The sequence below is a fragment of the Artemia franciscana genome, chromosome 14, assembly GCF_032884065.1.
Source record: "Artemia franciscana chromosome 14, ASM3288406v1, whole genome shotgun sequence".
NCBI classification, from domain to species: Eukaryota; Metazoa; Arthropoda; class Branchiopoda; order Anostraca; family Artemiidae; genus Artemia; species Artemia franciscana.
The window spans coordinates 5,312,951-5,325,813 of NC_088876.1; the positions used below are offsets into that span (position 1 = coordinate 5,312,951).

The window sequence follows — 12,863 nt, forward strand, 5'->3', positions numbered from 1 at the left end:
AAATGGAAGGATTTTACTCATTTAAATAAAAGTTCGAATAGAAATAAATCCTTTTATTAGACAGTGGCAATAACAAACACAAAACATACTGGATTTTTCGGTTACATGAACAGTGACCGAAATATCCAGTATATTTTATGATTGTCATTGTCACTGTCAAATAAAAGGGTTTATTCCTATTTGAACTTGTATTTATCGTCAGGGAAAGGCAGAGCGGTCTTCGAAACTATCTATGTAACCACTTAATTGAGGTAGAACTTTAAAGAAAATGAAAGCATTTAATGAATAAGAGAGGGTGAAGAGAATATATTGAACAAAAAGATGCCTCCAGTTACCTAGGCAAGACAGTGGATTCAGTAAAAATCTAAGAGGTAGAATAGCCATGATCAAGGTTTTTTTAGCATTGTATTTATCTAAACATGGATTTAAAATAGACATTAAATGAACCTCTCGGATTTAAACGAGCCGCTTTAAATGCTTTTTTTATATTTTACGATAATCCATAATTTGTACATAACCAAACTGACATATGACGAAATTACAACTCCATGACGAATAAAGAAAACCGAAAACTGTAAGAATAGTGTAAAAACTATGACAGCAAATCTCATTGACTTAATTTTCAGCTCTCTATAAATATCTAGAAATTATTACTAACGTCATTTGTGTTTACTTGCATATTTCATTTTATCTGATTTGAAGTGTCATTTTTGCACATTATATTTCTTATTATTTTGTTTCTATTACATTCTTGGTCTTTTACACAATTTCATGTTTTTTGTTTTCATTTGATGTACATTTAGTTGGTTCAAATAGATTGATGAGGAACAAGAAAACTAGCAAACAGTAAAAACTCCCCTTCTGCCCCAAGAGTTATACTGCTTGAAAAATTCCGACAAAAAGAAAAACTTTTGGGGCTTCCTTTGCACTCCACAGTTATTATTCTCCCCCTCCTTTTCCTTCGAATTTAATCGTTGTGTTGAGACGTCAGCAAATATCAAATTAGCAATATCAATGTAGTTTTCACAGTAACCTACCGAAATAACAGTATGTTTGCATAACTTTATAGTAGCTACAGATAATTTTGTTACTGATCAAACCTGAATTTTTTCTGTTCATTACAATTCCCTCGCGAAAAATGGCTTTTTTTCAAACTATGCCAGAATTGACCGTTCACAAAAGCTCAAAATTTGCCAAGCTCAAAGTAAAAAAATATGTATTATATACTGTTTTTTTTTAAAGAAAAAATTGGGGGGTGGGGGTAGATATTACGACCCCTACGCCCCAGTGTATAGGCATGTTTCGTTTACATCATTAATTGTGATAATCAAGTAATCGATAAAAAATATTGATAAAAAAAACTCAATGAACAGTTAGTAGATTCAAAATATTATCATATAAGAGAGGAACGAAACATGCCACATAGAAACCAAAAACTTAAAAACTATTTTTGAAAAAATATCGAGTGAGAAAAAATTGTAATTAGAAGCTGATCCAGGAATAATAACTATGATTTCGCTTAATTTTAGGATGTAAGCTTATTGTGGAAACAAGTCTATAGAAATCGAGAAAGCTAGCCTAAAAACCCTCAAAAGTGGTGTTGGATCAAAATAAACACTGCAACACTGAATCATTATTGTCAAAAACCCAAATAGTGGAACGATAATATTTTACAATAATAATTCAATTGTAAAATGTAACCACGTCATTTCATTATCTTGGTGTTATTGTTGGCGAATAGTTAAGTTTTTGAAATTAGAGATAGTATGTTTGAATTAAAAAAGACAAAGACGATCTAGACAACCATCAGAGGTAAGCAGTATTCAATTAAAAGCCAAATTAAACAAAAGGACAAAATTATATTCGTCTATCCCAAAGACAAGCCAAAAACTACTTTTAAAAAGAAGAGAAAATAGGCCTAGTCATGAAGTTTAGTTTGGCTAGATAAAAACTATACTGCTACTACTACTAACAGTAGCTCACCGCAGCACCAAGCCGCCTGAGATCGACACAGCTATATACGCTCCTCCTCCATCCCAATCTATTCAAAGCCTCCCTCTTTACACCTTCCCAGGAAGTTCCTGTTTCCTCTAATCTTTCTTTATGACATTCTCCCACAGCATAAGGGGACAACCTACTTTCCATTTAGCCCTAGACGGTTGGCCAAAAAGGACAATCTTCGGCAATCTGTCATGCTTCAACCGCAGAACGTGCCCTAGCCATCTCAACCTTTCTTTCATTATAACCCTAGAAAGCGGGATTGAACCGCAGCCTACTGTTTGAAATACGGTCAACACAACCCTGCTTAACTCCTGATTTAATAAAAAACCAGCTGCTTGCCTCATTTCCAACCTTAACCGCAGCAGTATTACTCTAGTACATAGCACAAATCAATTTAATGTACTCTTCTGGTATACCATATAATGAAAAGACCTTTGCTAAAGCTCTTCTATCAATAGAATCAAATGCTTGCTCATTATCTATAAAACTGAGGACCAAAGGTGTTTGACAACTAAGGCACTTCTCAATTATTAACCTAAGAGTGGAAATTTGGTCGACGCATCCTCTACCTTTTCTAAAACCTGTTCTTCTCTTAAAACTGTCTACAGCATCTCTCAGTCTAAGAAGTATCATATTACTAAGTAATTTGCTACCTACAGAGACCAGACTAATGCCTCGATAATTACTACACTCACAGTTACCAACTTTCTTATACAGTGGTTTAATTGAGGTTTTCCTAAAATCGTTAGGTACTTCTCCTTTTTTCAAAAATCATATTCATAATCTTCATTAACTTATTTCTAACCTCAGAGCCACCATATTTAAGAAACTCATTTACCACACTATCAGCACCTGGAGCCTCATTTTCCTCTATATCTTTTTAACTCTTTCCGTATCACTAACTATGGTCCCGTTTCTATCTTTAACTGCGACAAGTTAGGATTGACTGCTCCATCTCAATTTATTAACCTGCCAGTACAATATTTTACTATTATCCCGTCTAGCTGCATCTTCCAGACCCTCGGCAATTTATCCATGGCCGCCACTTTACACCTCTTTAGTTCACACCATAAAAACTATAGGGAATAAAAGGACAAAATTACGCATTACTGGCTTTCACTTTAACGTGCTAATCACGTCATATAAGAGAAAAAAGTGAATTCGTCTAGTTTGCTTATGTATAGAAGAGTCGAGAACATACTAAATGTAATTAGATTTTATAGCCAATTTATTAAAACGAGGTCTTTCGTTCTTTGATATTGCTATATGCTCCAAATCTACGCAATACATTTTACTTTTGGGCACTTTTATTCCCAACAGATGACTTTTATTGTCAGAGCTAAATAGATGGCGCTCTATTACTTACAATTCTTCGCGATTCTACTCTTTTATAATGGCTCTTAGAGTCCCACTAAGAAGAAAAAAGCTAGTGAAAAACATATAGTAAACATAACATTGATAATAACTTGATTTGATATTTAACATTTCAAATCAAGATATCAAACAAAATACAAATGTAACTTAGATATTATAATTTCACAGTTAATCTTTTTAATGGGAAAGCAACTTTTATAAAGAACAAACTAAAAAAAAGAAAAGGTACCTCCTCCGTGTGAGAAAAACTGTAAAAGATACTGCGCAAACGAATACCGAAAAAAAACAAGTTCTATCTTTAAAATTTTTACAAGACTAGGCAAAAATTTTACAAAACAAGTATAGTTCTATAATATTTCCACAGAGCAAGTTCTAAAGTAAAAACTGCACAAAGCGTAAGAGAAACAGAATTATCTTCCAACGTAAACTCTACAGCAAGTCTATATTAGGCTACAAAATCCCAACGAGACCAAATTCAAAAGTTTGAGCATGCTTATTAACCTATTTTTTGGCATTTGTATGTGCTGTAGCCTATGCAGTTCTGTTGATTTAATACTGTTTACAATTTAATCACTTCAGCACTTGTTTTGCTTTTGTTCCGATAAAATTGATAGAAAGCGATTTACAATGTAATTTAATTAATATAGTTTTTATGATATAACTTAATCTTTCTAACACTTTGTTCAAACGTAATTTCTGTTGTCTTTTTTTCTTTTGTACTTTTTTACTGCGCGTTGTCTTTGTTAGAACGTATTCTTGGTTTTATTTTATTCATCTTTCGGTTTTTTCAGTGCTTTTCTTTTGCCTTTTGTGCTTTCTCTTCTTTTCTTTTTTCTTCCAGTTTTATAGTGCTTTTCTGCTGCACCTTGTCTTTGTAAGAACATATCTATTTCATTTAATTTTATTCACCTTTCATTTTCCTTTCTACTGAAAGGAATTATTGGATATGAAATCAAAATATAATTTGTACTATATATGTATTTTGTCGGTAATCTTGATTAAAATTGTTACCTACGATTTATTTTCATTTGTTTCAAAGGACCAGGCAGTGTGGTCTTGGAAATTATTTTAAGAAACTAATTACGTTCTTAATCAGCCAGTAAGGAAAGATCAAACTAGCCTGACCTCCCATAACAAACCTGGTGGGCTCAAATTAGCTTTAAAAAAGCAGAAACAAGGACACTTTTCTATCATAAAAATATGGATATATGGCAAACAACCCTCACGAAGTCATCTTTGGAGCAAGAAAATAGTTTAAACACTGAAAACAGGAAGAAAATAAAACAATGGAGGAAAAACAATTAATGTCCAATCTCTTCTTCTTTTAACAGCATTACACATTTCTGTTTTAGCCTTATTTGTTTTTTAAAAATTTGTATACATTATTTTTTTCCATGTCTAGCCAGTGTAGGTTCAAAACATGTTGGCTCTGCTTTAATCATACACCAAAATTATTGCGACAGATTTCTCAAGACTAACCAGTTTATTAGATGCTTTTACAAGTCTGCCCCTCCCCCCAGACTTGTAAATTCAAATTTCTTAAAATAAAAATTTACTGTACCCATTAAAAAGATGTTTTATATTGTTATTAGTTACAAATAATTTAAAAGCAGTAATTTCTTCATATATGAGGGCAACTAAATCACAGATATTTTTAGAATAGAAAAAAGTTAAAACCATATAAAGATAACTTCTTTTTGTTGCTTTATGAAGAATTGACATTATTGAATATTTTTTATTTCATTGTATTTATCAAACCAATTATTAATTTTTTCATTTAGAAGCAGAAATTATTGAAACTTAAATGAAAAAAACTCTTAGATTGGACCATCCTGGTAATTTTTTTAGGAACAAAATAATAAAACATTTCACTTGGCAAACACTATAAAGCCTTACCTCCTACAGTGCAGAAATTCCCAAACTGTTTTTCTGATGCCACCCTCAGTCCATTGCTTAGAGTTGTAATTCTTGATTCACTGGCACTACTATCTGGTGTAGAAAATATGGCAGGTGGCAAACCAACAACAGGTTCGCTTAACGACGTTTTCAGGCACAAATCTGAATTAAGCTTGATGTCTGAAGTTGGAAATGGAGAATCTCTTTGCACTTTTGAAGAACATTGTCTGGTTTGATATTGATTAAGGCAACTTCTTACAAGTCTAAAATCATAAAAAAAAATATGTCAATCATTATTGCAAGCAGGAGAGAACTATGGATTGCCAAGAGAAAAATTTATGTCCAGGTCAAATTAAGATCCAGGTCACCAAAAATCCCTTCCAGTATATCTGGGAATGATTTGCACAGAAACCTATATATTATTAGCTTTAGATACCCCCCCCCCCCCGCTAAAAATTTTCTCATACCTTTATCCTTACCTATTGTTTTGTTGGCTAATACTTCCCTTTCGAATTCCTGCTGTGTAGACTTGCACAAAAAAAGGAAGATATGGGACTCATCTTCTCCTCCAGGAATTAGTGCTCAACCCCTCTCCCACAAAAATTTACAATACTACTGCTACTACCACTAACAACTCACTGGAATACCATGCTGCCCAAGTCCAAAATAGTTGTGGACCCTACTCTTTCATTCCATTGCTTAAAGCTACATTCTATCTCATCCCCAAAATCACTACAGCTTTTAAATATGTTTCTCATGACTTCTTCCCACCCTGAACAAAAGCTTCCAGATTTGTGCTTGGCTCCAGCTTGATTACCAAACATAAAACATTAACAAATAATCTTAATGTTTTTTTTTTCCATAATTGATTCCGACACTGTGAATAATCCCCTTCTTTTACTGTTGCAGGGCTTCTTCTTTGATTACAGTTAAGAATACTTTAGCTTAACATATCAAAGGTCATTGAAAATTTCTTATTTAGCTTTAAATGGTATAGATATTTTTTTTGTCTGCTCCCTCCATTTGCTTGGGCCTTTGGCCTTTACAATTAGCACTTGTTTTGATCAGGAAGTGCTTGGGCCTTATTCACTTGAAGCTGGCCCTTTAAATTTAAGGTTATAGATGAACTTGGCAAACCACATTTAACTAAGAAATTGATTTGTTGATTGTTTAAGTTACTAAAGTCAAGAAAAACCTTTTTAATTACTATTACATTAAGTAAAAAAAAAACCTTCCTGTTCCTTTTGAATAGCCTGTACTTCAGAACCATACTTGACCACTGTCACTGCCAGAACTTTCAACATTCTAATCTTTCAATGCAGATTTATTTCCGATTTTTTCTAAACTATTATCAGCTGATAAAAAGCACCCTGGACCTTAAATAGTCTATTTTTTTAACTTCACACATCCACCATCTTTACTAATAATACTAATTGGGTAGGGAACCATCCACTTGACCAATCCTCTTACCACCCAATATGACCTCATATTACATTTATTTGCTGTCTTTCTATTTGATTCCATGCACTCCCGTAGGCTTTGCTATGTTCCTTAGGAGAAAGTCAATCAAAACAAGGATAAGACATAACCCTGCTTAGCTCCTGATTCAACACCAAGCCAAACAGACCTTACCTCCTACCTTAACCACAACAATATTGTTTTAGTAAATAGGGCTTTCACTAAAGCTTTCTATCAGCTGAATCAAATAGCTGTTGAAAACCTATAAAACTGAGGACTAAAGGGGTCTGATGATTCAGAAAATTTTCAATTCAATTATGAATCTAAGAGTTGAAATTTGGCTAACACATCCTTTCCTCTTTCTAAAACCACATTGTTTTTTTTTTCCTAAAACTTACTCTAACAAGCATCATTATGCCGAATAATTTGCTTCCTATAGAATCAAGCTAATGCCTTTACAGTTACAATACTCACTCACCACCTTTCTTAAAAGGGGTTTAGATAATGTTTTCCTAAAACCACTAGGTACTTACCTTTTTTCAAAAACCATATTCTTAATCTTCAGTCATTTATATTTAGCTTTGAAGTAGTCCTATGGTGTAGTGAGTCTGATCTCAGCTTTGTATTAGGCTATGAATGAATGAATGTATTTTACAACCCATCAATAGCATAAAGGCATAGCAATGGAGTATCACAAAAGAAAGAAAAAGAAAGACGAAATAAAAACACAAATAAACTAGACTTTTCAAAAAAGTAAACCACTCCAAGGGTGGCAAACCTTTTTTGACAACAATTCTACATATAAATTATCCAGCTGTACAATCGGGTTGAGAACTCCATAATTCTGTTTCAGTACGGTGTTATAGGACCATATCGAAACACCCAGAAGAAACTTCACATAACGAAAAAATAGCTTTCTAATCTGCTTCTTATCACTTTCTTTCAGAATAACAGTGAAAAGAGCTAAGTACAAAACATGGGGAAGGACAACAGCATTATACATTTTCGTGAGGAGCTTTTTTGTCATGTTTTATTGCAGCAGCACTAAAGAAGCACAAGCAGCCCAGATTTTTTTTTTCAGTTCTAGCCACCAATAACTTTCTTGTTGAAGATATTGAATCTCCAATAGGTTGACCTAGGTAAATAAGCACTTGAAATGGGGAACAAATGCTCCAACAAGATTCACTGAAGTTGTATTAGGCTAAAGGACATTATAGTTTAAACTTGACTGCATCAACATACTGCAGGGCACATCCAAGAGCCTTAGTAGCCAAGAAGCACCATTAACCTAATATCACATTTGTGTACCCTTGAACTTTAAAGCCACCAAATTAAATCACCCTGTCGTTCTCAATATATTGCTGAAGTTCTTATTGGCACCCATATTTACTGTGCCTTTTGATATGGTCATTATCTATTTATCTCCCATATTTTTGGGATAATAATAAACAAAATATGGGGGTAATATTGGGGTAGTCAATGACAAAATGGAGGGAGACAAGGGCAATAAAAAAATTCAAGTCTTCCAAGTTGTCTTGCAGGCATGATAGAGCTTGAGATAACTGAGCCCTAGGAAGATAGTATGTTACCCTGCATCTTACTACAGTCCTGCAGCTGAATAAGATGGAGCATGTGAATTAGCTCTCTCAAATCCCACTAAGCAAACTCAAATCTCCAAAACATTTCCCTACACCCCCTTTATAATGTGTCTCCCCTCCTGTGACCCATCTTTATCATACCCTTATCAATGACTCCCAGAAACTGTACCCTAAATTGATGGGCTCTTAAGAAAGAGAATAAAAAAAATCTGCCCAAAAAAGAAAACACAATCTGAAGATTTAGATCTAGCAAGCAAGTTTATTCCTGAAAACAAGGTTTATCTTGTAATTTTATGACGAAATGATTTGTAAACTGATTGTGCAATGAGTTTCATGTCTAAATCTCTAACAGATCAAGAGCAAAATCTTGGGTAAGGGGCCACTGGACCAAGAGCGCCAATGTGATTTGAGTTGGGCATCAAATTAAAAATTTTATTTTAAAAAAGATTAAAAAAAGAGAAAAAAAGAACAGAATAAGGGCACCAGAAATATCTTGGGGGAAGGGTCACCCCTCCACCCAACCCCATGGATCTTTTCCTGGCCTAAATTGCTTTTAACTCTTTTATTCATCTAATTTCAACCAAATTAGCTATACAGTTAAAATAAATAGATCAACAGACTTATCACACAAAAGCCCTATTCAGCCATTTGTTATTTAATTAGTCACAAAACTAAAATTAAGATTTTTTTGAGTGGAGAGTAGACAGGGGCAGTTCAAAAAATTACTCCTTAACATAAATGTTGTGTATATATATATATATATATATATATATATATATATATATATATATATATATATATATATATATATATATATATATATATATTTATATATATATATATATATATATATATATATATATATGTATATGTATATATGTGTATATATACATATATATATATATATATATATATATATATATATATATATATATATATATATATATATATATATATATATATATATATATATATATATATATATATATATATATCTGGTACTATTCTTTATTATACTAGAGCCATTACTTACCATTTTCACATTTTTCGCATTGTTATTGATGTTTGACAGAAATTAAGAATACATAGGGTCAATTCTATCACCCTTTTTCTTTTTTGACCTATTTCTGGTGATCTTTTTAAGATTATAAATTTAACAGATGGCAACCAGCCCTTCTCTTTTGCCCTTCTTTTCTAACTTACCCCTTATACCCTCCAAAAACATTTCACCAAAATTTCAACATACCATAGTCATTTTATTCAAACTATTCAGAAGATCCACTAAACATGGCTTCATAGATTACATGACCACCAGAGACCCTGGTGCTGTAGTGACTTTGGTCTCAGATTTGTATTAGACTGTAGGACCCAATGTTTGAAATTGGCTGCATCGCCATACTGCAGGGCCAATCCAAGGATCTTAGCAGCCAAGAAGCACCATGAATCCAATATATACATATATACCAGTTCTAAGTATCCCACAGAAAAAAAAAACTATTCTAATAAGCAAAAGGTTATACATCTTATTTAATTAGGAATATTTTTACTTTTTTAATGTTCTGGTTGGGAATAATGGTTGTGCAAGTTTTTTTTAATTTGTTTCATATCCAGGAAGGGAGGAAACAGGTTAAAAAAAAGATATCTGGTAACACAGGGCATGGCTGGAATTCAGTTCCAGTGGTGATTATTATCTTTGAAAAGAGCTTAGAATGGGAAAAAATTATATAATATCCATTTCTTTTTCAACTATCTTATTTCCAAGTATTAGTCTAAAGTTAGACCTACTTAATAGGAGACACTATTTAATTTGAAAAAAAAATCCTAAAATGATTACTTGTGTCACTCCTAAAAGAGCTTCACTTTACTTTAACCCTCCCCTAATATGTAAATATATAGCCCAAATTATACATTGCCATGTATCTTTTAATTTCTTGATTTGTCCATATTCTTTCTTTGCCATCAGCCTAAACCTATTACAGCAAAAGAGTGACACAGGAAAAAAGTGTATGAAACACATTTAATTTGTCTATATATTTGTACATTAGGGGGTGGGGGTAAAATTAAGCCCTCCTATGAATAATATGATGATAATTTGGTAAATTTCTTTGTGAACTCTCTAACAATATAGCTACAAAATAGACAAACTTTTAGAATCAAAATTTTATCCTGAATTCAAATATAACATTCATTTGCATTGGAAATGAACTTTACATCCACCCCTCCCCCATAATGTACAGATACATGCCCTGAGATGTATATATGCACTAGATTCTCTGTAAATCACCACTTTCTTTAAATTCATTTAAAGAGATAGGGTAAACTTCTAGACAAGCTACTTTTCACTGTCTTGGAAAGGGGTTAGGTTAGGAAAATGAAACGTTCAGGGGTGGATCTACATACTGAAGTGTGTCCCAGAAAGGTATTTTGAAGTATGGGCCTCCATTTCTTCTCCTTCTAGAGGGCACTAACCTTTGATGACCTTTAAAAATCTCTTTGTTATAAAAGTGAACCCTTGCAAAATAGATCTTCTGCTTAAATAAAGTACAAGAAAACTTATTTCAGCTTCAAAACTTTGTTTAATCCTAATTTATGAGGTTTTAAAGATCTACAAATAGGCTACACTTCCTAAATTTAAAAAAAAAGTAACCATTGATATGGCTTAAAATTCTAATCAAATAACATGAATTAGACCTGTCAAGTAGGCAAATTTCTAATATTTAGAAATCAGAAGAGGGTTAATATATACTAGAAGCCTAGCAATACATTTCCAGAATATGTGTTTGACCCTGGATTTGTTACTGAGTTTCATTTTCCTGACCCACTCCCTTTCCAAGGTTGCAAAACATAGCCTGTCTAGAATTTTACCAGAGATTGTCAAAACAGTCAAATAGAAAATATATTGAATAAGTACAGTTCAGGATAAACTATATATTATCACACCAGGGGGGGGGGCTTGGTTGAAGTTTGTGTCTGATGCAAACAAAATATTGTATATATAAGATATTTTGAAGCAACTACCTCCACTTCTTCTCCCTCTAGAGGGCCCTGACCTTTGATGATCTTTAAAAATATTTGTGTTATAAAAGTGAAACCTTGCAAAATAAGATCTTCTGCTTAATTGAAGTCCAAAAAATTGTTTTCAGCTTCATAACTTTGCTCAATTTCAGTTTATAAAGTTTTAAAGATATGCAAATACATTCCCTTAATTTTGAAAAAAAACATTGAACCCAAATAACAGGAATTGCATTTTCAAAACTAAAGGCAGAGAGAAACCAACTAGTAACTGAAAATAAGGTAAAATGTTGTTTTGTCAAAATTTCAATAGGTGAGTGTTGTCAAATAATAATGTTGAAAATAAGGTAAAATGTTGTTTTGTCAAAATCAACATTTTGACAAAACAACATTTAAAAACAGTAACAACATGTAGTAAAAACATGTCAGCAAATTTCAGGGCCCTCTAAAGGGAGAAGGAGTGGAAGTGGGTACTTTAAAATACCTTCCCAGGACATACTTTAGCCTATAGACCTATCCCTGAAAGTTTCATTTTCCTAACCTAAACCCTTTCCGAGATAGCAAGAAGTCAATTAACTAGAATTTTACCGTATTTTTCTTTCTCAAATATTTCATAAGTGAGCTAGGACTAATTGAAAAATTCATCCAGAATTTTATAATGTTCCCTTTGATTAGGCTATGGCTAACGTTTGATTAGGATTAGGCTTAAGACTTATCATAAGTTTTATTCTATAATAATTTTTTTTCCTTTCATAGATTTATATTTTGAAAGCCAATGAGTTTGATTAAGAAACCTAGACCTAGCTAAAAAATAATAGGCTAGCCCAGTAGTCCATAAGTAGGCTATTAATTTAACCTAGAGTAGCAGCATCACTATTTATCAAAATCTTCTAAGGCATAATTTCACTGAGTTTCTAATATATATGTTTAGTATTTGTTAATAATGGTTAGCTGGTTTTTAGTAGTAAGTTATACCTCTTCACATTTTGCCTCATTTTTGTTTTTTCAAAATAAACGCGAAATATTCTTTTTGCGCTAATACTTGGTTTTTGCGCTAAATGGACAGGCGAGTTTACTCTGGAAGGGACTCGATTACTTTTTTTTTTCGCGCAACAGGCAAGCTCCTCTATAGTGCTTGAACTAGACAAAAATGAATTGTTTATACTAGTTGCTAGATGACTATTGGATATTAAGCCGCCAACGTAATCTGATTTTTTAATGTATCAATGTATTTTTTTCCTGAATCTAATGAATTTAAAAGATTGACAGCTTAAACGAATAAAACTGTGTTTGTTTCAACATTCTTTCATGACACTGCATTCATTAATGAATTTGGTTTGCGAATGGACTTCTAATGTAAAGTAAGCGACTATAATACTGAAGCCACACCTAAAATGTAACAACGTAGTTAACTCTAAAACGCAATAAATGTCTTTCATTTAACAAAATTCTTGTTTTCCTCATCTGCGCAATGGTTTTACTATCCCTATTGTAGATTATCTCCACCGTCTTGGTTTTCCTATT

The 12,863-nt window shown here is 32.6% G+C and overlaps 1 protein-coding gene across 1 annotated transcript in view; it reads right to left on the reverse strand.

The window, feature by feature from the left end:
• Window positions 1–12,388, reverse strand: part of LOC136035219 (mitochondrial-processing peptidase subunit alpha-like) — a 65,672-nt gene extending 53,284 nt beyond the window's left edge. Inside the window, exons 1-2 of the mRNA XM_065716831.1 lie at window positions 12,315–12,388; window positions 5,272–5,534 (exon numbers count right to left, since the gene is read on the reverse strand). Coding sequence (XP_065572903.1) covers window positions 5,272–5,534; window positions 12,315–12,334 — 283 coding nt within the window. The 5' untranslated portion in view covers window positions 12,335–12,388. The remainder of the gene's footprint in view (window positions 1–5,271; window positions 5,535–12,314) is intronic.
• Between the last annotated feature and the right edge of the window lie 475 nt (window positions 12,389–12,863).